This window comes from Protopterus annectens, chromosome 6.part0 (assembly GCF_019279795.1).
Source record: "Protopterus annectens isolate FY-2018-M chromosome 6.part0, PAN1.0, whole genome shotgun sequence".
In the NCBI taxonomy this organism is placed as follows: domain Eukaryota; kingdom Metazoa; phylum Chordata; order Ceratodontiformes; family Protopteridae; genus Protopterus; species Protopterus annectens.
The window spans coordinates 970596991-970623732 of record NC_056737.1 but is presented as its reverse complement, the minus strand read 5'-3'; the positions used below and the strand labels follow the sequence as shown (position 1 = coordinate 970623732).

At 39.2% G+C, this 26742-nt stretch overlaps 1 protein-coding gene across 3 annotated transcripts in view; it reads left to right on the top strand.

Moving 5' to 3' along the window:
• The window catches only part of CCDC85C (coiled-coil domain containing 85C), a 967849-nt gene that overhangs the window by 868406 nt on the left and 72701 nt on the right, over nt 1-26742 (top strand). For all 3 annotated transcript variants that reach the window (XM_044074610.1, XM_044074608.1, XM_044074609.1), the window contains one exon: nt 13225-13329. In XM_044074610.1, the coding sequence (XP_043930545.1) occupies nt 13225-13329 (105 nt within the window). The remainder of the gene's footprint in view (nt 1-13224; nt 13330-26742) is intronic.

Below are 26742 nucleotides of genomic sequence, written 5' to 3'. Positions count from 1 at the left end.
CTCCAGAACTCTGTTCACAGTGACTAGAACCCCTTTTCACAATCTGGAATGCTGTTTCATAAGATTATGATTTTTTTTTTATATGACAGTAATCTGTGTGTGTGTGTGTGTGTAACCATACAGACCATCTCAAAGCCTTGTCCCTCTTCTTAGTGTCATAAGCTGATGAGGGGCAACCAGTACCCCATATGCAAAGCTTCAGCAGACCCTAATCTGTCAGATCTGTTATACATTTGCAAGTCCAGTGATGTCATAAATGCCTGCTCAAGGGATCTCAATCTCTTTTGCAAACTAAATAGAGTACGTTGGATGGATATGAATGTGTCATTGAGAAGACCTCTTCTATGGAACCATCTTACACTCTACGTAAAATTATGTACTTCTCTTACGCTATTCAAATGTAATTTGAATGAATGGATGGGTAACTGCAAACTCAACCCACTCCCCCCATCCCCACCACCACGTTTAGTGCCATGTAAGTAAAGGAAACATATGTAAGTGTCTCAACATATCTGTCTGTGGCCCGTCTCTGGGTTATTTGTATGCAGAACATAAAGGATAAAAAGTACCACTAGAATGTAAGACTAGGCTTCTTAAGATCCTCAGAGATCATGTGTAAAGCTTGTTGGTGTTTTTTGTTGACTTCAGTAAACAGTTTCACTTCTCAACTTTTTTTTTAAATATGTGTGTATAATTGTTTATGATGTTTTGTACATATTTTTCTTTTATTTGTATCTATTATTTTGATTAAAGTTGTAATACAATATTTTATTAAAAATGCAAGGAAATACAACAAACTGACTCGATCAATTTAAAATCTTTGTCAGTATCAGTGGTTGGTCTTTAACTCTTTGCAGACTTGTTTTTGATGCCAGAAGATCAGAAAGTAGAAGGTTCTAACCTCACAACAGAAAAAGAGGAAAAAGGCCCAGATGCTGACACTTAACAATGTGGTAAAAAGGCTGTTGTGATTTCTTAAGCAGTCCTCTTTTCAGATGTATTGGATGTGAGAAGCCTATCTTTTGCCTTTTTGCTGGCTTTTGATAGGAACAGAAAGGACCTTACAACATTTTGAGGCACCTTCCTCATTACTTTGTTTGCATTTTACATCACTTAATAACAATATCTGTCGTTTAATCTGTTTTTCATATATATTAGTGCCATGTAACTTGTCAATCTGGGGCAGAGCTAAAAGCAACCTTTTCTTTAAGTAAAACAAAAAATAAATGCTAGTAAAGTGATGTGTTTTTGTCCTGGGTATGCTAAATTGTTAAAAAATAAGTGCACATGCATAGCTATAAATGGTGAAGACGTATTTTTTACGCTAGGACCATTATAATAAAAAAAAGATATACTGATTGATTTTGAGGTATACATAGGTAGGTAGAATAACATACAGATACTTGGTAGGTAGGTAGATATCTAAACATACAAGCAGATGAAAACAAAAAAACAGAGCATAGTTGTGTAAGCATTTTCTTTAATTGAACACATATCCAGAAATACAGTACCAACATCTGCAAGCACAGCATTAGTGCTGACAGGGTGTACTTTGAACAGTAACTTTAAAGTAAACGTGCCTTTGTTTTACAGTTACAGCATGCATACCTCTCAACTGTCCAGAATTTTGCTGAATGACAGATTTTCTGTTCCTCTCAAAAGTTGTGGGGGGGCTGGCAACTCGTTGAGGACTGAAGTCATTAAATTATGACAGGCATTGAAGTTTGACTTCTAATCCTTCTGAAAATGCATGCTAGAACAAATCTATTATTGTACCAACTTCCTAAGAATAATTTGAAAATATGTCCCTGATTTTACCCCACCCCTTTTTAGCTTTTCCTGAATTCTTTCACTAAGTGTTTGAGAGGTATACATGATAGTCTTAAGCCAGTTTTTTCCAACCACCGTATTTCCATTATGTTGCTCGTTGTCAAGATGGGTTGACTATTATAACAGAAAAATCAGTCACTATTGAGCTAGTTTAGCTGTCTTGCTGTCCGTCTAATTCACCACTGGAAGTATGGTGGCTGGAGAGAGAGAGACACACACTCGCTCACTCTCTATCTGTTTGTATGTGCGTGTGTGTCAAGAGAAGGCATTCCGACTGATGTGTGTAGTGAGAGAGGCTGGGGCAGCAGACTGTACAGTGATTTGAAGCACTGACCATTAATTTTGTACTTTCAAATTAGTAGGGTGGGAATTGAGCTTACTTGGATTGAAATTGGGAGGTCTGGAACTGTTCTCAGGGTCACAGTGCTGGCCACTGAGTTCAGGAAAATATAGGGCTGTATTTTTGGGGGTTTTGCTTTGAACTCTTCCTATCAGATGCCATTACCTCCCGTACACCAGCAAGTTAAGTATGTGTTTATGTCTGCAAACAGGCAGGGCACCAGAATGCATCACATAACTATATTCATACTAAGTGTAGTACTGAGGAAGCCAGACAGGAAGAAGGCACTCCAATTCTTATTTTCAAAAATAACAAATTTGTTTCAACATACTGAGAAGGTCGAAGGGGTGAGAGCAGTCGTACTGCTGGAATGTCACCCACTTGATTTTGGAGCGTGTTTGACAAGTCTGAATCAGCTTAAGTATCCCAATGAGACACTTGACAAAATCTTTAGCCAGTGAAAGGGAAGGCATTTCTGCCATTTCCCTTAATTCTTTGGCTAAAGGCACTGGGTCATGTGATATCTTGATTGAATCCAGATGGAAATCTTCCTTAGCCTTGCTGAACGACACCAGGAGTTAGGCCGGGAGTGTTGAGTAGTGTATATTCCCCTGGGATGATCAGTGTTGTATAGTTTGAACAGTTTTATGGGCTTGCCTGTTTAGTCATGCTGCATCATGAATTTCTTTTAAGTTGCTTTGAAGTGGAAGATACACACTCCACAGAAAATTAAGGTCAAAAAGTCCTGCTTGAAGCTGGAAAATTCAAAGCAAGATATGCGCTTTAAAAATAAAATGACAGCCAATATTGTGGCACTGGGTAGCAGAGGCGCACAGTTCTTCAGAAATATATCATCTGGAGTTTGTTAGTTTTTTATAGCAAATGTACTCTGGCTTAGCTTTGATGATGTTATTTCAGACTCTCTAAGTACTTTATATATGCAAGTTATCCCCTCCCCAGGAAAACACAAGATAGTTTATATTCAGCAATTTAGGGAGTAAGATGTTAGTACTACATAAAGTAAATCATTGTGTGTTTTTTTTTTTTATTTTATTTGGAACCAATACTGTTCACATACATTACGAGTAAAGTATCAGGTGTACATAAATCCAGTACCGCTGTGTATGCAGAAAGAGAGATGTGTAGTTAATTCTTTTGTTTTGATAATTTGATAGATACTGTAAAAAAAAAAAAAAACTTTATTGTATGACACTGATCACTGCAGTTTACAGTCAGTAAATGTCAAATAAATAACATATTCCAGCAGAAATCTTTCTTACTGTGGATTGGTGTTCTGCTGTTCCTCTTACCAGGATATTTTCCCTTCATCATATTGGATGGTTTTAAACTTTACTGGATAGGTAAATGGGGTAAAAGGTAAGAAGCTCTGTTTCTCATTTAGCTGACCATACGTCTGATAAATGCAGTTTCCTTGCCCACTGGTTATAGAGGTGTCAGCAACTTTTTTTTCCATCTTGTAACTAGAGGTTTACTTAGGGGCAACCAGGGGGAGAACAAGAAAATCAGAGGACTTGCTTAGGTCGCAAGATATGCAAGAGTCTCATTTATTTTCAAACTCTGGTCTCTGTACTGACAACTTTGACCTATAATTAAATGATGATGGAATCCACTCACAATAATACAGTTGCTGTCCTTCTAATGCAGAGTTCTGGACAGTTTGTTTTGTATTTTCAAATTTGTTGCATTGCAACTCTTTGTTATGATGTGGCTCGTTGCTAACAGGGACCAATATTCAGGAATATAATGATGTTTTAGCAGCATCACTCTCGGTATAGGCTAATCTATCTTTTGATAGGAGCCTTTTAAAAATGCTGTTTAGTTTAAGATGTCTGCATGCAGACAGCTGGTTAAGGTATCCTGAATTTCATACCTTCTTATCCCTCTCATCTCATTTTAGGTCTCATATCCGCTCTTCTCCTTGAGCCCCTTCCGAAAATGGGTTTGGTTTAGTTTAATATTACTAATAAACAAAGAAATAAATAGAAATGTAGCTACTATGAGCAACGTGATTTTTACAAGCCCAGCTGACCTTGGCACTGCAAGCTCCTGAGTGGTCCTGCTCAAATCGCTTCTTGGCCTTTCAGCAAAGATCTGTAGTATCTGTTCTTATCAGTTTAAAATGTCATTATCTTCTTGAACTGAGCAGGTTACAAATATGAAGCTGAACTCCTTTGGTTTGGCATTGACATTTAGTCAGTGCCTGAGAGGGGTTTAGTATCATATGCCGAGCATTTTAAACGTGAGTTTGTAATGAGGAACAGGATTATACAGGTGGCCAGTTGGCTTTATGTCGAGTAATACAGTGATGTTCCTGTTCTTGGGCCAAGGATATAAACTTTCAGAATGTATTAGTGGCAGTTTGTAAGGCTGTTTTGACTGAAGTCTAGAGTGGCGACTAGAAGGCCGTATTCAAGGGGGAGGGTGCATTTTTGGCTTTGGCTTTCCTTGAGTCAGTAGTTAAGAAGTTAGAGATACAGTAGCCTACCTTCATTATGTAGTGATCTGATTAACTGTTTATTCAATATGGCCCTTAATGAGAGGGCTGGGTCCAACCAAAGTTCTACATTTCTGTAAATTTCAACTTTTTCAAGTTTGTTATCAAGTGTATTGATTGTATTAATAGAACTAGATGAGGTTATCTTTTTGCCGGTTTTAAATAATGTGTAAACAGTCTTGATGGAGTTTGTGGACAGTTTATTAGAAGTCATTCAGTACCATAATGAGTTAGTCATTGTGTAGCACACAGTTGATCTGTACTAGTAAGAGACAACCGATTAGAAATAATTAGAATGCCAAAAACACAAAGTGTAGTAACAGAGTCTGGGATAGTTTCAGTAATATAATTCATGAGTAGACAAAACAGAATAGGCCCTAAGACTGAGCCATGAGGAACTCCAAAGGTGAGTCTTTCAACACTGGAGAGTTTGTCTCCTGACCGAACAACAAAAGTTATGCTGCTCAGATAATTTTGAAAGTAGTTGAGTGTGCTAGCCCATAACATATGGACCCTGGCTGTAGAATGAGTGAGCTGATGGTCATTGCACTTAAATGCGTTCTTGAGGTCTGTGAAAAGGCCCTCAGAGATTTTTTTTCTTTCCATTGCTGTGTTTGTGTGTGTGTGTGCGAGTGTGTGTATACAATGTGTGTGTATGTGTGTGTGTGTGTGTATATACATATATACATACATATATATATATATATATATATATATATATGTGTGTGTGTGTGTGTGTGTGTGTGTGTGTGTACACACACACATACATATATAAATATATATATGTTAGTGGTTGCAGAGTTGATTTCAGTTAAAGTTTTCTGACCAGTTCCTAAGCCATGTTGTGAGTTAATGAGCAGTCCATAGTAATTAATATTAGGTATTAATGTGTACTTTTAATTGGAACAGGTTTTTTGTTTCAAATTTTTTTTTCAAAAGCAGAGATTAGTAATAGGACATTAGCTTTATCAGGAGAGCTGATTTAGAGGTAAAAAAACATTATGGGGACATGTTGAAGTTATGGTGAAAGTATTGCTGTTGTCAAGGACAGATTGTGTGCATCAGGTTTAGCTGTAAATGGTGTTGCCAACCTGAGGAATATAGATTGGATTGACTATGTATGTGGGCTGTTTGTTGTTTTCAGTATGTTTGAAGGTAGTTTTAGAGGAAAAAGCATTATAGGTTCATAGTTAAGTACTGGGCTAGCTGCCCTTGTGGACCATTTTAAGCCTAGCCAATTTCCCTTTTTCTGCTTAAATTAACCTATTTAGTTAGAGATTGGCCTTACTTATCCCTTGTTTGATAATTAAATATTTCCCCCTAATGAGAATAACTGGGATCGTACTACAGATAATTTGAGGGGGACCTATTCACAAGATAGAGCATTTAGGAGCTGCTTCTATCCACTAGTAGTACAGGGGACAGTCCTGGGGTAAATTGCCAGTTTCCCATCCGTAGATCAAAGTTGCACTTGAAAATATGGTCAGGGATGAACTTTGTTTTTATGTTTATGGGGAATCTGTTCCAGAGCAGCAGTATCCTGTGTGAGATATACCTGTCTTCACAAACCATTCTGTTGATGTTGTAGAAGAGGTATAGAGCCCTTGAGTGAGTATTTCTGATGCCATTTGACTTGCTGATGTGCAGTAAATCCATCAGTATTGGGTTGGAGGATACTTTTTTTGCCAGACACAGGTCGGTTCTTGGCAGAATGTAGATACCAAGTGTATTGGCAGGGCTTTGAATCTTTCCATGGAGGAATTCTTGTTTAGGCCTTCTGTCCTTTAAACTTTGAAATAGAATGGGAAGATATGTCTAATGGGGTTGTATTTATTGAGGTGGCTAATGGCTTCTTATGTTGTTAACTTGGAGTACCAGGCCATTGTTTGAAATTGTCTTTATAATCAGTTGTTATAGGTGAGTGCTGCTATAATTATTATTGAGTGGGTCAGGAGCATCAAGGATTGACTGTATCCCATATTACTTTCAAGAATAGTTTGGTTTAGGAGGCTAGTGAGGATTATTTGTTGTATAAGTAGGTAGTTTTAATTTTCTTTATCTTTAAGAGACATCTTTTTTAAGGGTAAGGAAGGTATCACAGTTAAGTGTTTTTGTAGATTTCCCCACAGGTCCCATGCCCTATCCCTTTTTTAATTTCTCCAAGAATGGACCACATTCCTGAGTCAAACTATAATTAAAGTTCATGAAATTAGTATTGTTTCAGTCTTTGATGTCACCCAGAAGTGCTCTTCACAACACCCACAATGTGCCCAGTAGTGGCTCCTTCTGCAGCTCTTATAGAGGTACATGTATTGGTAACATCTAAGTATGGCGGTAGATTCTTTTTTTATAAGACCTGTTGCTCTGACTACTATTGGAACTGTCTGGGTATCTTTCTTCCATATTGGTCTCATTTCTGCCTGCAAATCCTGATATTTTATGACTTTGTGTCTCTCTGTACGCAAGAGACTGTAGTCACTGGGTGTAGCGATTTAAATGATCAATGCTACTTTTGTCTTCCTTTCATGGACCACTATGTCTGTTTTTCTCACATCTGTCTTTTGAACTGGTAATGGGTGATCCCATGTGATGTAGACTTTGTCATTTTCTATGATGCTTTGTGGCTCATGTTTCCAGTATTTTTCAGCTACTTCAGTATTATAATGTTTGCACAATCCACAGTGCAACAGTCTTAGCACATTATTATGCCTTTCAATATGTAGTCCTTCTGCCATTAGTATGCCACAGCCAGCAACAAGGTCTGCAACTGTTTCCAATTCTGTTTTACAAAACCCACATTTGTCTGTTTCTCCCACATGTTCAATGGACTTTGTAAACCAACATGTACGTAGGCCACTATCTTGGGCCCCCAATATTAACGTTTCATCAGATTACTGGCTTTTCTGCATACAATTCCCATGAGGTTCTTCCAGGAGTTTTCTATACTCACAGGTATATTTTTTGTATTTTCCACATTTCTTGCCTTCTCATCTCATCCTTCACCTTATATTCTTTCTTTTGTTTTTTTGGCAAATTCAGTTGCTGCCTGATTTTTATCTGCTTCTGGTGTGATTTCCATTCCCGCTTGACGCCGATATGCTTCTGCTAAACTTAGAGGAGTCATCTTAGATTTATTCTCATGTTTAAAAACTTTCTTGTGAGGTCAGCAGATGTGTATGCAGTCCCATGATTGCAGATTTATACAAGTAATCAATTTTGAGGAGGCCCATACCTCCTTTGAAATGTGGGATATATAATCTTGGTATGTACCGATTTTTATAAATCGTTTGATGAGCATGAAGCATCCTTCTTGTTATCCTGCCCAACCTATCCAACACGTTTTGGGGCAAGTCAATCACTTCAAAACTGAAAGTAAGGACAGGAAAAGCAAATTGGTCTGTTTGTTAAATGACTCTGTATGTGTTTGTATATTTACAAACTCTGGAGCTTTTCTCCCTTAGCCTCCGCTGAAAGTGGACATTTATCCAGTCAGATTCTCCTGGTCAACAAATGTAAAATAAATAAAAATAAATAGCTTGAATTTTGTTCCTAGATGTCAACTCTGTTTTCAGGACTAATATAAGTCTTCTAAAATATTCCTTACTAAGTTTTATTTGCATGTGTTCATGTTTTATTGTTGATCCTTCATAAATTCCCAAATACTTATACACTCCCTCTTGCTCAAGTTCTTTTATATCACATTCTTGTCCAAAAATGATATTTTCTTGGTGCTGCAGATTTCCTCCTTTAAAGGTTGCTTTTGCACATTTTTCAAGACCAAATGACATTCTTATATCATCTGCAAAAGTTTTGACTGCTTGCAGTTGTGCATTCAGTTCTTCACCTGATGAGCTATACAGTTTTAAATCATCAACAAAGAGAAGATGAGAAGTCTTTACACTTTGTTGCTTTCTGGGAGCCATAACCTAAGCTGTTAAGCAGACAGCTTAATGGGTTTAAGGGCAAGTCAAAAGGGCAGTGGTGACAAGGAGTCACCCTGGACTATCCCCCTTTGGATTTTGATCCCTGGAATAATAATCTGTCCTTTATCATGGCTCAACTGCAGAGCGGTTTGCCACTGTTTCACGGTCGCTGTGATGAAGTTTATCAGTGTAGGGTGTATTTTATATATTTGTAAGCACTCTTTTGTCCATGCATGTGGGATACTGTCAAATGATTTTTGTAGTCAATCCGTGCCATACTTAAATTCTTCCCCTTTTTACAGTTCTCTACTATGACTTTATTTAACAACAGATGATCCTTTGTTCTATGTGACTTTCTTTTATTGCCCTTTTGTTCTATTGCCATATTTGTGTTTTCTTCTAAATGACTATAAACTCTGTCAGCATCCATTCCAGTGTATAGTTTATAAGTCGTCAGAAGGCAAGTTATTGGTCCATAATTATCCCTTAGTTTAATTTCCTTAATGTCATGACAGAGCCAGGGGCTACTGTTTGCTTTAAATTCTCTTTTAACATATGCTTGTTTGTATGCCATCTGTTCTGTGAAGTTTTTTGTGATAAAAGCACTATAAGTTGTGGTGGTATTGTGGCTGGTAGTGTGCTGTTTAATATGGTTATTAGGGAATGTATAGCTTTTATTAGATTAGTTTGATAGAATATGAATGACCAGTTCAGTGTTTACCGTATTCTTTTACCTCAGAGAAAAAAAAAACTGTCAAGACTACAGCTGGGGGAATGTTTTTGCTTTGAAAGGAAAAAATAGAATGGGGAATTGGTCACTGAGGTTGGCGTGTATAATTGTTAATGCCTTACATCTATGTAGAGTGTTTGTTTTGAGCAGGTTTGGTAGGAAACTGCTACCTTTTGGAGATTAGGTTTAGTGATGGTATTAAGTAATAATCATCTGAGTTAGGCTGTTTAGGGCCAGAAGCTGAATTCACTGATATTTATCTGATCTGAGAAGTTGGCACTAAAGTCGCCCAGTAGTTTGAGGTTGCTCTTGGGGTTAGTGTTAATGGTTTCTAGTGTTGTTTTTTCAAACCGTTTTGGCTTGGTTGGTGGTGGAATGTAGGTTTTGGCAAACATGGGCTGTCGATATTTTCAGGTACATTTTAATATGTTTATGTAACCCAAAGGTCAAGGTTACTTTTTATTAATAGCAGTACACCACCACCACCAGTTTTTTTGTTTCAGGTGTATTGTTTCGGTTTAGAGAAATGATGTACTTTATGAATGAAGATGGGAAGTGTTTGACTTCAGCCAAATCTGTTACATCCAAATGCGTAGATTAAGTTCCTTATTCCAAGCTTCAAGGGAGCCCCGTGTGTTGTTAAGACTACCAGCAGTGATGAGACATACTCAGAAGAACTTTTATTGTACAATTGCTCATTTCAGTTTGGTAGGGTATTCTACATCAGTTTGATTAGATATTCTGCAACAGTGATAGTATAAATGTAGCAATGGGGTTGGGTTTGGCTTGTCTAGCTCTAGCTGACTTAAATGCAATAGTTTAAAGAATACGTAGCATCAGTTTAAATTGATTTTGTTGGGGAGTTAGTTATTTATATGCTAGCAAAGCTAAAGGGCAGATTAGGTTGTTAGAAAGGAATGTCCTAGTTTGAGTGTGTACAGTACCACTTTCTGTTTGTTTAAAGAAAAATCATATTTTGAGTGAATGATTTAAGGTTTTAAGTTATTTTTTTGTCTGTTTAAGATAAACTCATCAAATCCGTATATACTATCTCTTAACCCACAATTGCAACCAAGTCTCAATGAAGTGTGCTTTTCCACTTATGACCCCCACGTCAGCTTTTATGTCATTAGTAAAGAGTTTGTTATTGGTGGGTGGTCTGTTAGTAGTGTAATGTCTGACACAAATTCATAGAGCAGATGTTTTGGTGCCCTCTACCTTTTACTTCCCTTCACATCTGTAGTTTGTAAGTTAATGATGGTTTCAACAGTATGACTTATTTTATTGTATAGGTGATAGTCGTTTATCTTTAAAGATGTTTTCTTTGTGTAATTTATTATATTTCTTTCATTTTGATTTGTAATAGTCTCCTCTTTGCTTATGTTAGTTTCTAATTTAATGTTACTTTAACCATCCAGGTAGTTATAATTTTCTGCCTGATATCTAGTTTGTCTAATTCTTTGTTCAAAGTTATGGTTAAACACTATCATTAAGTACTTGACTTGGTATCAGTGACAAATGTTGTAGCATGTCACAGATTGCTGGCTTTTCAGCACACAAGTCCCATGTAAATATTGTCTCAAGCCAACCAGACACCTTTGAATTATATCATGTATTGCACTATACGTGTGTGTGTGTGTGTGTGTGTGTGTGTGTGTGTGTGTGTGTGTGTGTGTGTGTGTGTGTGTGTGTGAGTTTTTTTTCAACATGGAACGTATCAAGTTACTAACTTGCTCTCTTTCTGTAGTAATTTTTAGAGTTATTCAATGAAACATCCAGGAATGATAAAAGTTGTAATTTTTTTTTTATTTATTTTGTATTTAGTTGTTCAGTGTCTGTACATTATTGCTAATTGAAAAAATATAATACAGTCTTTCTGGTGTATAACAGGGCACTCATAAGTCAGACATATTCATTCGGCAGACGGCATCAGTATCTTCTAACACTACATATAGTATTGACAGTTGCATTTGCCTTGTAATACAAATAAGCAGATTACAACAAGCAGACAAATGCCAAGTAGCTTTGAGAGTGTAGCAGTTATCTGCTAAGTGATATGTTAATACTGAGGAGTGACAGACAGGAACACCACAAGCTATGTGTAGCTCCTTGTAAGTTACCTTAAGAGTAGTGACACAGACTGAGGAGTGACAGCAGTGCACAGTAGATGTTGACATGCTCTGCTCTATGCTAGCTTTTAAAACAGAATATCTACGAGGATGTGCTAGAACACTAAAATGACCAGTTTGATAACAGAATGAAGTTAAGCTAAATATACTTTGTCCCTGTGTGGTAAACAGATGCAGGATTTGTCAGCAGTGCAGAAGAATTGTAATATAGAAGACACTAAATGAACACCTCTTATCCAGTTTCTTAGTTCCAGTCCTGGCATTACTTAGAAGTCTGTATGTTATCTTTTGATGAGTAGCATATACAGATCTAGGAAACTGCTGAATGGCATGTACTGATCTAGGAAATTGTTTACATCCTTTGCCTTTCATTGTATGAACTGTCACAGGAGCTCCTTGCTACATTTTCAGTGTTGAAAGTATAACAAAGAGATTTGGTAAGTAAAACACATCAAATGTCCTTGTCGTTTAACGTGTTTTGTCACACTTCCATGACTTGCCATTTGCAGTACCAGTTGTTGTCCACAAAGTGCCGATTTAGGCGCTTCATTTTATCAGCAATGTTTTCTGTCTGTTTTAAAAGTAGAAACATCCTTTGCAAAATTAATTTTCCCCGCACTTATACCACTGAGGTGTAAAGGTGGTCTTTAAACTCAGTGATGTCAGCTGAGGGAAAACATGAGCAGAGTGGAGATTAATGGACGCATTCACAATATGTGCAGAGACATGTCCATTAAAATCTATGGACGTTTTCCTAACATGGTATTGTGCTGGGAAACACACAATTTATTTGCACCATGGGTTTAATAAAAAGTGCGCAAAGCTTTTTATTAAATAATCAGCCCAAATTACTATGCTTAGTCTACATCCAAATGTATCATGCAGGTTTACTCACCCGATGCCACGAGGCAGTAGTACAGAGTATTAAAACACTTTAAGCAGCCACAGACAGCTCTGTTGCAGGGACAGACTGGGAGCCGATTTGCACTTCCACTGATGTGCTGATTGCACCCCTAATTGCTTGCACCTGTGACAGCAGCCCCTCTTGTATTTCTGTTATTACAGCTCTGATTCTCAGAAGCACATATAAGCATGCATACACACATTTACGCAAACCGCTTGCTATCATGCGTTACTGAGCAAAGCCAGTGGTATTTTGCTTGTGTATTTATTTTTTCTGTTTTCGTTGTCTTAGGTTCTCTGTCTGGTCTGGTCACTTTTGATTTGTATTTTGCTGTCTGGCTGTATAGCATCTGATCATACCTGTGTCACTAAGTGGCGTTTTAGCTCACCAGTGTTGGAAGAATCTGTAATAATGATTTTCTCATGAATCTTTCTTTACAACTTTCTGTCTTTAAACGGTCTTTGCTATATAGATATTCCTTCCCCAGTATGTCCCAATTGTCTTTTGTATTGGAATAAAAGTTAAATTGCATACTCATGGGGCTTCCAATGAATAACTTTGACAGAAAGAAAAAAAGGAAGGTACTAAAATACCAAGGCATTGTCACTTGTTATAATAAAGCTCATGTCCAGAGGACATTTGGTGACAACATCTATCTCATAAAGCGGTAGGAAATACTGATATGCTTTGACTTGTTCAGTCAACTGAGTTATATGGCTTTGATACAAGTTGTAGTTACTTCGTTTTTAGCAGCAAATCCTGTATTAGTTTAACCAATGTGTTTCTTAAATGGCTTTGAAGAAGGAATTTCTGTGCTTTATATTTCACACATTTTTTTTACTCATTATTGCAGCAGTCCAGCTCAGGGGACCTGAAGTCATTGAGAAAAGGTTTATCTCCTTACCATTCCGAATCTCAACTTTCTTCTTTGCCCCCATATGCAGAGTCAGTGCAGAACGTAAGTATTGATCATCTGGTTTTGCATTAAGTTGTTTGACTATATCTGGTAGTATGTGCATTAGAAGTGTGTCAGATGTGTGCACCATCTTAGAAATAGAATTTTTTCTTTTGCGAAACAGCAATAATGTACACAGTTGTCTTCCTGTACTCGATCATGGATAATTTTTGTGTACAAATGTGTGCACTTATACTGATCAAAGGTCACCGAAAATGGTTGTGTTCTTTTAAGTTTTCTACATTTAGAACAGAACAAGTTAAATATTAAAAGAACTGCAGTACTGCACTTTGCTGATGTGACAGCTGTCTAGAATAAGGTATTAAGTAAGCAATGTGTAGGTGCTTGTAGCAAAGTAATGTGGAGCAAATGGGAGTGGTCAAGGCGGGGGCTTGAACAGTGGTAACCACTGGGCAAGAAAATTAATACAAATGAAAAGTAACAAGAAAGAATTGCGCTAGTGCAACTGTTAAGTTTTAGAAGCAAGGAAGAAATGTAGTTCAGAACTTTAGAACTTGAGTCCCAGCACAAAGACAGTAGCTAAATCCAAAAAGAAAAGGCTTTAAAGCTATACATCACTCTAAAATAGCCATATGTACCCTATGTACCCTTTAGCGGTATTTGTGTTGGTATTTCAGATTGTTGACGGAGATGTGACAATGTTTAAAATGAAGGTGAAATTGCAGGAACACTTTTTTGCCGTATGTGCTAGGACCAACCACCACTGTTCAATATATTTATTGGTATTGTACACACTGCATCAAACCATGCCAAACTGTTCCAATACACTGTTGATGCAATCCTTATTCTCTCTGCCCAAAATCCCTTTCTTCTCCCAACAGTTCACACTAGAGTCATTCCCCTCTATAGAAAACTGGCCAGGAAAATCAGACCTAATACTAAATGCAAAAAAGGCAAAACATCTATTTTCTCTCCTACATCTTTTGCCAAATGCAAAGCTAACTTTCAAATCACCTTTGCAGATAACACAAATATTGAGGTAGTTTCAGTATTAAAGATTTAGGAGTCGTAGGAGTCATAGTAGATGACACTATGACATTCAGCCACCATATCCAACAAACAGTCAAAAAATAAATAAATAAATAAAATTTCCGAAGTTAGGTCTGCAATACATAGCCAAACAATATCTGTCTGAGTCCACCCTGACAACTAAACTTGAGCCATGCTGTAATAAAATAGCCAGATTGGCTTCACACATCACTGGATTCCCCTCAGACAGTTTTACTGGCTTGAGCTACCTCGCATATTCTCAATGTCACTTCGTACACAGATTAGTCACTCTGAAAAATGGCCTACCCTGAGAGGTATGGTACAACTTCCCTCCACCAATAGATCTTTGCTTTACTGACAAATATCTCTTCTAACTTTACAAAGCTTACAGCAAAGAAGGAAAACCTGTTTACTCCAATTAAATCTTAAAATCCTTGAACTTAATTCCCCTCCAGTCAGACTTGTCAACAGTGTAGTTATCTTCAAAGGGGTGCATGTCTTTTTATAGAAACTCAATTTATTGAATCTCAACTTATAGAAACTCAACCTGTAGATAGTCAAGTTCTCTAAAACAACGTCTCAATAAAAAAAAAGAAACAGGACAAATGTTTTTACAGGGAGGGGCAAGCTCATCATACCCCACTAACTTATGTATAACAATTCCGTGGTCAAACTTCAGTGGAAGAAAGGGAAAAACACTGGAAATGTACTACCACCAGCTCACAAAGTACTGCAGTATTACTTTTATATCTTCAAGAAGACTCGTCCCAGTGATCCAAAACCATTTTACACTGTACACAAACATTTGTTTTTCTTTTGAGTTTTCCATGTTTAGATAAGTTGAGTTTTGATATGTTGTGATTCAGTATGTTGAGTTTCATTATGCTGAGTTTCTTTAAAAAACATACACTCCTCCAAAGCTAAGTTAAAACTGTTCCTGCTTAACTATGACTGCTGCTGTTCCCCAGGCTGAATTATTCCTAAACTACCTTTTTGTATACATACGTACAAGTAAGTGACTTTCTATTCTTTCTTATTTTTCTATCTTCTACTCTTAAGAACAAATGCATACAATTATATCTGACCTAATGTACTACCCTAAACTGCACCCAGTTCTGAGTATGTGCTGCAGAATATACTTGTTTATTTCATAACTGCGTGTTGCTGCTAATGTTACCTAAGCATTCAGTTAGTTGTAGAAGTACTGCTGTAAATAGTTCTTGTGCAGCTATGTATGGAATGCTAAGCATTCAGTTAGTTGTTGAAGTCCTATTGTAAGTAGTTCTTGTGCAGCTATGTATGGAATGCTAAGAATTCAGTTAGTTGTAGAAGTCCTGCTGTAAGTATATCTTGTGCAGCTATCTATGTAATACTAAGCATTCAGTTAGTTGTAGAAGTCCTGCTGTAAGTTCTTGTGCAGCTATGTATAGAATGCTAAGCATTCAGTTAGTTGTAGAAGTCCTGTTGTAAGTAGTTCTTGTTCAGCTATGTATGGAATGCTAAGCATTCAGTTAGTTGTAGACGTCCTGCTGTAAGTAGTTCTTGTGCAGCTATGTATGGAATGCTAAGCATTCAGTTAGTTGTAGAATTCCTGCTGTAAGTAGATGTTCTTCGTGTTTCACTGTTGCAGTCATTACATTTGGGTAATCCTGCTGGCAGGTTGCCCTCAGTCGGCCTGAATTACACAGTCCTGGGTCCTGCGTCGGCTGCTGTCGCTTCTTCCCTGACGTCAGGTCGTCAGGGGTGTAAAAGATGCGGCCGACACCATTCTCTTTAATCTTTCTTGCCGCGCAGTGCCTGAAGCAGAAGCAGTTCACAAGTGCCGGTCGGCTGACTCCTGAGATTTTAGTGTTAGAGTTTCAGATCCAAATTCTTTAATGAAGCTAAGTACTCCATTGGGGAAACTTTTTTTCTTGCTCCAGACCGATGTCAGAAAAAGTTATTAATTGTATTTCTTGTGGAAAGCAAATACTCATAAGGACTTTCATTCTTACTGTATTCCTTGCCTAGGCCCTGATCACAATGTTGCTGGTTGTCAGTTTTGTGCTAGATTTAACCAACGCACTATTAAGCGTCTGTATGATTTTGCTTTAAACTATTTTGGACGCCGGTTTAATTATCCAGAAATGTCATCGGATAGCCATCCGACTACTGGAGTTCACAAAAAACGCAAAGAAAAGGAGAGAGATAGACAACCGAGGCCCAAAACCGACGACGAAGCTTCTCCTAAGCCAGTCGCCGGTTCTCAGTGAGGCGGTTTTGCAGCCCCTGACGCCCGCTACTTTAGAGTCACAGGCCGCTACCGACACCCTCGTGGAGTCGGCCATGCCACTGGAAACTCAAGGTATTGGAGCCTTGGATACTATTCCTTCAGGTGAGTCTGGAGCCGCTGAGCAGGCACCGGCTTCAGAGGGTGTTTTCAGACCTAAACATCTTTACATTAAACCAACCTCAGCTTCAAAGGCAAAGACCAAAGCACCTTCTAAAGCAAAGAAACAAACTCAAGAGCCATGTGGACAGGCCTATATGCCCAAAAAACATATGCTCAAAATGGCCAAAGACTTAATAACCTTGATCAGGGGTTCTCATCCCCCTCCTCCTGATAAAGAGGCCTAGGCAAGAGACTGACTATGAATCCTCAGATCAGGTTTCTATTTCTTCTGATTCCTCTACTGATCAGGAATATTCTCTACCCCCCTATGAGGATTCTGATGCTGAAGAAACTATACCTTCAGCTTCTCCTCCAGAGGACTATTCATTTGGGGAAACCTTGCATACGATGAGGGAGCATTTCCACTGGGAGAGCCAAGATTTTTCTGAATCTAAAAAGAGGCCCAGGGATTTCCTTTTACTACCTCAACACAAGCCACTAGCCATTCCACCTGTGTTAGATATTGTAGATGATGTGTTTTAGGAGTCTAATCTTAGCCCTGACTCCTTACCTCCAGCTCCTGTTAAGCCTGACAGATATTACAGGGTTCCTGACTCTCATAAATTCATTTTTAAAAACCCTGCTGCAGACCCAGAAACTATTTCACAGGGTCCCAAAGGAGTTAAGGCTTCCACTGCAAAAAACCCTACCCCCTCTGACAGTGATTCTAGGGCACTGGATAGATGGGGAAAAAAGGTTTGCACATCTGCTACCTTGGCTATAAGGGTCTTAAACTGTTAGCTTCATGTGCTCAAATATCAGCAACATGTCATGGCATTGCTTAAACAGAAAATGTTATTAATCTCTGAATGTGCAGAAAACAAGGAAATGCAGGATTTATTGCATTCAGCTGAACAAGATGGAAAGCATACTTTGCAATGTGGTTTTGATTCTTTGGAGGCCTCCTGCAGAGCCACAGTTACGGGTTCTGTGATTAGGAGCCATGCTTGGTTAAAGAAACAAAATCTGCCTGATCATGTCAAAGTTAAATTATTAGATGCACCTTTACAGCATGATACTTTGTTTGGTGTTAAGGCAGAGGAGGTGTTAAAGAAAATGGAGGACAAAGCTAAATCTATGCAAACTGTCAAAGATTTTTACAAGTACAGCCACCTCCTAAGTTTAGTAGACACTGGCCTGCAAAGAACTGGTCCTTTCCTGTGTCAGACAGACCTCAGAGAGGCAGATCCCAGAAGCAAGTTTCCTACAGATCAAAGCAATGGGGTGCTTCTGCCTCCAAAGTTGGAGAAGACAAATCACAACCATACAGGAAACAGTCGCAATGACTTCCCCCTGCCTGCACCAAGCACTTATCTCCTGGCAGCTCCCTTAGGGGGAAAATTAGCATTTTTTTTCTCAAAATTGGCACATTATAACCCAGGACAAGTGGGTTCTAAATATCGTGTCACAAGGGTACAAGTTCCATTTCCATACTCTGCCAAAGGCAAACGGCTGGCCAGATCTGCCAAAAACATCAGTGGGCAGAGGCACAAAAACAAGTTGCATCCCTCGTGGACATGGGGGCCATTCAACAAGTACCAGAGCAAGAGCAGGGACAAGGTTTTTACTCAAGACTGTTCCTGGTACCCAGAAAGGACAAAACCTGGAGACCAGTACTGGACCTATCTATTCTGAACACATTCCTGAATATACCAAAATTCAAGATGATGACTTTGCAGCAGCTTCTGCCCATGCTGGGCAAGAACGCTTGGCTGGTGACTCTAGATCTAAAAGAGGCATACTTGCATTTCCCAATCAGACAGTTCTGCAGAAGATACCTCATATTCAAGGCTGGCTCAATGCATTACCAATTCTCTGCACTGCCCTTTGGCTTATCTACTGCGCCCAGGGTCTTTACAAAGTGCCTGGCACCAGTAATTGCATTCTGCAGACAAAGAGGAATACAAATATATCCTTACTTGGATGACTGTCTAATTCAAGCAGAGAACAAGGACATTCTTCTACAGCATCTGGAGTTTGTGAAAAATACTTCCAACATGCCTACGGTACACAGTCAATGAAAAGAAATCAAAACTAGTACCCTCTCAAGAGATAATATTCCTGGGTGCAAGCTTAAATACAACTTCCCAGATGGCTTATCTCATGCCAGACAAACAAAGGCACCTGACTACCTATTTCAAAATGTTGGCAACAAGGGCCTAGTCATCTGCAAGAAAAATTCTGCAGACTTTGGGCTTCATGGCATCCTGCATCCTACTAATTCCATATGCAAGACTGCATATGAGGAAACTTCAGTGGTACCTAAAAAGGGTTTGGACTCAACATTGCCACAGCCTGGAAACAATGGTTACTCTCATTCCCTTGCCTGCAACAGGAGTTTCGATGGTGGGCAAAGGCTTGTCACCAAAACAAGGGACAGTTGTTCACATTACCCTCAGCCAGGCAGACAGTAACAACGGATGCATCAGATTATGCCTGGGGGGCCCACATGTCAGAAAGATGCATTCAGGGCACATGGGCCTCAAACCAAATGCATCTACATATCAATCAAAAAGAGATGCTAACTGTTCAGAATGCCCTGACAGCCTTCAAGGACCTTCTTCATCCAGGACAATTACTGATAAAGACAGACAACACCATGGTCAGGTGGTATATAAACACACAGGGGGGCACACATTCTTACCCCCTTTGCAGACTAGCCATGACTTTGTGGGACACGGCATTGACTTACCAAGTACATCTGCAGGCACAACTCCTGCCAGGAAAGAAAAATACTCTGGCATACGAACTAAGCAGAAACCTCATGGATCCCAACGAGTGGCAGCTGAATCCACATGTCTTCAGCATGATAACAAGGAAATGGCCTGGCTAACTCGAATGTGTAAAAATCTGTTAACCAGTTTACTGTGTAATTTAATTTAATCCTGACTTGTGCTCAGGACTAACTGTAACCTGTGGAACTTGTTTAACTTGCTTACTTATGTAATCTCTGTAAGTAGTCTGTTTGTAATATGTAATGCTGGTATTATGTAATGCTGTATCTGCTTACCCTTGGAGCTTTTCTCCCCGGGCCTCCGCTGAAAATGGACATGCATCCAGTCGGACTATCCCGGTCAACAAATGTAAAATAAAAAATAAAAATAAAATAAAATAAATGGGGATGCCCAGACTTAGATCTATTTGCCTCCCCTCACAACTACCAACTAAAAAGATTCTGCACAAGGATTTATCACAGACAAGCATGGAAAGTGGACTCCCTATCTTTCAGCTGGAAAAACCTATCAGTATATGCCTTTCCCCCACTGCCTCTCCTACCCAAAGTACTCCTAAAGGTCAGACAGGAGAAGCCAAAGATGATACTAATTGCCCCAGACTGGCCACGCCACTACTGGTATCCAATACTAAGGAACTTATCTCAATGCCCAGCTTGGACCTTACCTCAAATACCTCATCTACTGTCCCAGCAAAACAATCAGATCCTGCACAGCCAACTCGGAACTTTAAACCTGGCAGCATGGTGGATAATGTAGTCATACAAAACACACCTCTCAGTAAACCTGTGATGGATGTCATTTTGGAAGCCAGAAGGCCTAGTACTAGAAAATCTTATGCTGGAAAATGGAAGAGATTATGTGCTTGGAACCAGGCACAAGGGACTGACATAGTTGTGCCAAATATTCCTCAGATTTTGCAATACTTAACTGAGATGCTGGACAAAGGCCTGTCTTTGTCATCTATTAAAATTCATGCCTCTGCCATATCGGCTCATTACAATACAGAGCCACCAATTTTTTCTCATCCCTTATTAAAGCAGTACCTCAGAGGATCCAAAAAATGTAAGGCCTCCAAAGAGATCACCAGTGCCTGCATGGGACCTCAACTATGTCTTGGAAAAACTCACCCTACCTCCTTTTGAGCCAGCTGCTACTGCTGATATAAAGTTTTTATCTTGGAAAACAACTCTGCTCCTAGCAATAACTTCTGTAAGTAGAGTTTCAGAGCTACAGGCTCTCATGGCTGTGGAACCTTTTATCCAGACAGGGTCTCTCTGAGGACAAACCCAACATTTTTGCTTAAGGTGGTGTCCAGTGTGGCTCTTAACCAAACCATTCATCTGCCAACTTTTTATCCAAATCCACAGAACAAGGGGGAGAGAATACTGCGTTCTTTGGACGTACACAGACAGCTTAGATTCTACTTGGACAGAACCAAAGTTTTCAGAAAGACAGAGCAATTACTAGTGGCATATGCTGCAGGATCACAAGGAAAGGCTATCTCAAAGCAGACTATTTCAAAGTGGATAGGCCACTGCATTCGTTTCTGCTATTTACACCATGGCAAGCCAGTGCCCAAGGGCATTAGGCCACATTCAACTAGAGCTGCAGCCACTTCAGCAGCCTTTCTCAGGGGACTACCAACCAAGGACATTTTAGAGGCTGCTACTTGGAGTTCAGTGCACACCTTTACAAAGCACTATCATCTACCACTCTACTCTAAATCCAGGGCAGGCTTTGTCACTGCAGTTCTGCATTACCTCATAGCTGCTTAGCTCCAGCCTCCCATCTATAGCTTTGGGACTCTACCCAAATGTAATGACTGCAACAGTAAAACACGAAGAACATAGTACAGTTGTGTACACTTACCATAAATATAGATGTTCGAGTGTATTCACTGTTGCAGTCCAGGTTACCCACCCACCATCCCCCTTTTTCTTCTGATAGAACCTATCTGTCCTTCTCTGATTTATACAACCTATGTGGTGTATTTGCTTGTAGATGAAGGTAAAGTTTATATTGGTGCATGTATTTATATATATATATATATATATATATATATATATATATATATATGTAAATTTTGGCTACCCTTTTAGGGGGCACCTGACATCTGGGGCAAGAAAAACTAAAGAAAATGGCGTCGGCCACATCTTTTATACCACTGACGACCTGACGTCAGGGAAGGGGTGACAGCAGCTGACGCAGGACCCAGGACTTTGGAATTCAGGCCAACTGAGGGTAACCTGCCAGCAGGATTACCAAAATGTAAGGAATGCAACAGTGAATACACTCCTAACATCTACATTTATGGTAAGTGTACACAACTGTACTTTCTAGAGCTGCAAATGGAATAATTTGTGCAGTTTTTGAGCTTTTATAGAGATGAACACTACTGCACAGGGATCTATAAGTAGGTAACCAGGATGGTAAGAGGGAGTGGAGGGCATGACTTGCGTTGAGTGGCTAAGGAAGACTGACCTCTTTTCTTTAGAAAAACAGAGAGTGGTGGGATGTGGTATGGGTATGTAATGCAATAAGGGGGAAATGAGGTAGAATTATGTGAAAAACAGGGACCACAGTTACAGTGGGACATGATCAAAGCATCAAGTAGACGATATTTAAACTACATAGTAGAAATTTATTTTACTTGGTGGGTAATGGAGTAATGAAATTACCCAGTGATTGATACACTTCTTAATAAACAGTCGGCAAAGACTTCTGTACCCCTGTCTGCATTATCCACCCAATCCCATTCTTTTTCATGTTCACCTTTTCCTATTCTGTTTTCTTTCTTTTTGATCCCTTAACTTCCAGCCCGGCATCCTTTTCCACCTTAGTCCATATACATTTGGTGTGCCCGTTTCCACCTGTGGATTGCTAACACTTTCTTTATTAATTCACAGTTTCAAACGCCTTTCCATCCCCTGTACTTCACCACATTGCCCCTGATCTGTCTTCACCGCCCTTTCCTATCCTAGCATTACTTCCTTTCCCACACTGTCTCTTCCTATTCATAATCTGTCCTTTCAATACAGTTTCCTGTCCCTTCTTTCTCAAACCCCTTTCTCTGTATTTTTTCTGCCTCATTTTCCCTTAATTGCCTCCATTATAATGTGCTTGATCCATTGTCCCTCATTTTTCTCTCTACTTCCCGGGGTCCCATCTCCGCTGCCCTTCTCTTTCTTCTCTTCATCTAGCATGGTGTCTTTTCCATATAATCAAGTGTTAGTGTTATTTCCTCTGTTTCTAACCCACTTACCCTTTCATCCCACCACCACCATATCCCTACCTGACAGGATGCTTCCCTGCTTACCGTGTCCTTTTGAAACTGTAAACTTCTTTACATTTCCTTTCAGCATTCTCCAGTTATCCTACGGTGTTAACCTAACGTAATTTTACAACATGTTCTGTTTTGCTTAAGGAAGAGTCCAGGAAGTGTGTCATTACTCCAGCTGCTTTAGCACTGACTGCTTGTATAGTGACCTCTTTGACTGTACTCTAGCCAGATTTGAGTGAGCACCTCTTTATTTCCTCCCACTGGACTAAGCTATCAAATATTTCAACAGTACATCATCCATAAGTGGCATAGATGTCATACTAGGATGCTACCAGGGATTACATCAGAAATAAAGGCACAGATGCCAGTGGGATGAGCTTCATAAAACCTGAAACACAGTGTCACTGAATCTCAGTTTAGAACAGCATGAACCTTTGGAAGCCACCAAAATAAAGAAGTCAACTGAAGTTTAACGTCTTCCACAGCAGTAGCTTTAAACAACCTAACCCTCCCATTGTCAGGTTCCACCAAGTGTAGATGTTCACATGGTTCTGAAATAAGTAGCCACATCGACAGGTCCTGGAGTAAGTTAAAGTTCAAATGATTAGCCTACCTTCACTTGATCTCAAACTGATATGTGTTGAAGTATTAAAACAAAACATGACATTATCACAAAGTTGGTTCACCCACAGATAATAATAATAAACGTTCCTGTCAGATTTTAAAACATTATGCGTGTTAATCTATAAACTATTATTAATTACTGAAAACTAAAAAAACATTTTTTCAAGATCTGAAAATCTTCAATGGTTACCCCCAACACACACACACACAATGGTCGTTGTTTCCACTTTCACTTATTCGGGCCTATTGCTGTATTGAGATAGACGAGGTAAGGCAGTACCGTTAGTAGCTGCAGATTTAAGAACCATTGACCAAATTCTAATAAAAACAGGAAACCATGGTTTAGGGACTTCAGTGGATTCTGTGACTGTCCATATGACCTTTGCTCTGATGTATAAATCTTGACAATCTGGATTGCTAAATCAAATTCAAAGTAAACTTTATTGTCATTCAATCTACACCACAGTGTAGCTGAACGAAATTGCATTGGTTCATTTCCAGTGCAAAGACACACATAGAGAAAAAGTATTTTAGTAAAAAGTAATTTGACATCACAACAAAAGCAAGATATAAAAATATAAACAGAACATATAGGTATTGCACACTCCTGGATTTCTCTTATCAGGGTACAGATAAGAACGGACAGAATTACACATTCAATATGGACATTGGTGATCTATATTGCAGTCTTACGAACTGTGTAAAATTAGTGAAATAACTATTCCTTATTAGGCAGATATATACATGTGACTGGGGGGGGGAGAAGAAGGAATTGTCTTTCTTCTAGTTCACTTGTCAGCAGAGTTTAACAGTGTAATGGATAAGGGGAAAACTGTTGTTTAGCCTGGAAGTCTTGCATTACATGTTTATCTTCTACCTAAAGATAGGCGGGAGAACATGCCATTGGCAGGGTGGGTAAAGTAATTTTTTTATCTTTCTGGCTTTGCCTGTGCAGCGAGACTCATGCAAGTCTTATAAGGGTGTAAGTGAAGAACCAGTGATTTTCTCTGCAGCCCTTACAACTCGCCTGAGAGCACTATGGTCACAGGCATTACAGTTCCCATACCGGACTATGATGTCATTGGTTAGGACACACTCAATGGTGCCCCTATAGAATGCTTGGACGATGGACTGTGATAAGTTTGCTTTTCTCTTTTTCAGTGTAATTAGTGTGTTGTGACCAGAACAAGTCCTCTGAGATGTATATTCCCAAAAATGTCATGCTCTTGACTCTCTCCACTGATGCCCCTTTTATCTCTAGAGGTTTATGTTCTTCCTGACACCTTTGGAAGTCAACAGTCAGTTCTTTGGTTTTGCTCTAAGTTGTTGCTATTGCACTAATCTGTCGAATGCTCCACCTCGCTTCTGTAGGCTGTTTCCTCTCTGTTTCTGATTAGATCTGTGATCGTGGTGTCATCTGCGAATTTGATGATCTTTAGTAGAGATCAATGTAAAATATTTTTCAAATGTTTCTGAACATCTATGTAGAAGCTTTTATTCCAAATTTCAGGCAGCTGATATTCCAGATTAAAAGTTATGTCACTGCATTTATGGTTTGCCATCTGTTTTTGTGTATTGTGATTATATTATGTATGTTATGCTTCAGTAGTTTGTTGTGAAATTGTGTACTTTAATTTATATTTATTTGCAATGATAGAGACTTTTTGTTTGCAGATTTGCAAATATTGTACATTGTTGTTACTTATTAGTATTCGGTGTTCAGTGCATATATACTTATATATGCAATTTGTTCTTTTGTAGTAAGTTGTGTTTTTATAAGAACAATAATCAAGATTCAAAACAGATATCAGTCTGACTTTAGTAACCCAAATCCTTACCCTTTTTTTTCAGTAAAATAATTGGTTGCCTCCTGAGTGGAGGTAAACTTATTCCAGGAATGTAAGACAAGGTTAGCATAAACTGAAAACAGGGAACTAGTTTCTCAAAGAAAGTAAGTCCACTAGACACCAGTGTTCCCTTTTCAGAGATGCCTGGGAGCACTGTCTGGTTAAGTGACTTGCTGAGTCTCACACAGTAGGCAAATGGAGAAGGAAGGAATGTAACCCTATGCCCTGGGTTACAGGAAGCAGCTCTTTTACACTTCAGAGCCTTAGGCCTCAGCACCAGCTGCCAGGTAGAATTCTGCTAGCATCCTATCAGTAAACCCAGTACTTTATTGCTTTTCAAGTTGTTAGTTACATATTATGCTTAAGCTATAGCCAGAATTAGTTCTTTCTTAAAGAACTTGCACTCTGTCAGTAGTCATTCCTGGAGTTTGAATTAACCATGTTATATGCTCACATGCGATTTCTAGTCATCATCATCATCATCTGTTTCTGTTAGGGGTCGCCACAGCGGATCATCTGTTTCAATTTCTTCCTGTCCTCTGCATCTTGCTCTGTCACACCAACCACCTGCATGTCCTCTCTCACCACATCCATAAACCTTATATTAGGCCTTCCTCTTTTCCGGTTACCTGGTAGCTTCAGCCTTAGCATCCTTTTCCCCAATCTACTCAGCATCCCTCCTCAGCACATGTCCAAACCAACGTAATCGTGCCTCTCTGGCTTTGTCTCCAAACCTTCCAACCTGGGCTGACCCTCTAATATGCCTAATTCTGTCCAACCTTGTCACACCCAGTGCAAATCTTAACATCTTTAACTCTGCCACATCCAGCTCTATCTCCTGCCTTTTTTTCAGTGCCACTGTCTCCAATCCATATTACATAGCTGGTCTCACTACCCTCTTGTAGACCTTCCCTTTCACTCTTACTGTTACTCGTCTGTCACAAATCACTCCTGACACTCTTCTCCACCCACTCCATCCTGCCTGTACTCTCTTCTTCACCTCTTTTCCACACTCACCATTACTCTGAACTATTGATCCCAAGTATTTAAACTCATCCACCTTCTCCACCTCTACTCCTTGCATCCTCACCATTCCTCTATCCTCCCTCTCATTCACATACTTATATTCTGTCTTAGTCCTGCTGACATTCATTCCTCTTCTCTCTAGAGCATATCTCCATCTCTCCAGGGTCTCCTCCACCTGTTCCCTACTCTCACTACAGATCACAATGTCATCTGCAAACGCCATAGTCCACGGGGACTCCTGTCTGATCTCATCTGTCAACCTGTCCATCACCATTGCAAATAAGAAAGGGCTCAAAGCTGATCCTTAATGTAATCCCACCTCCACCTTAAACGCATCCGTCACTCCCACCGCAGACCTCACCGCTGTCACACTACCCTCATACATATCCTGTACCACTCTTACATACTTCTCTGACATTCCCCACTTCCTCATACAATACCACAACTCCTCTCTAGGCACCC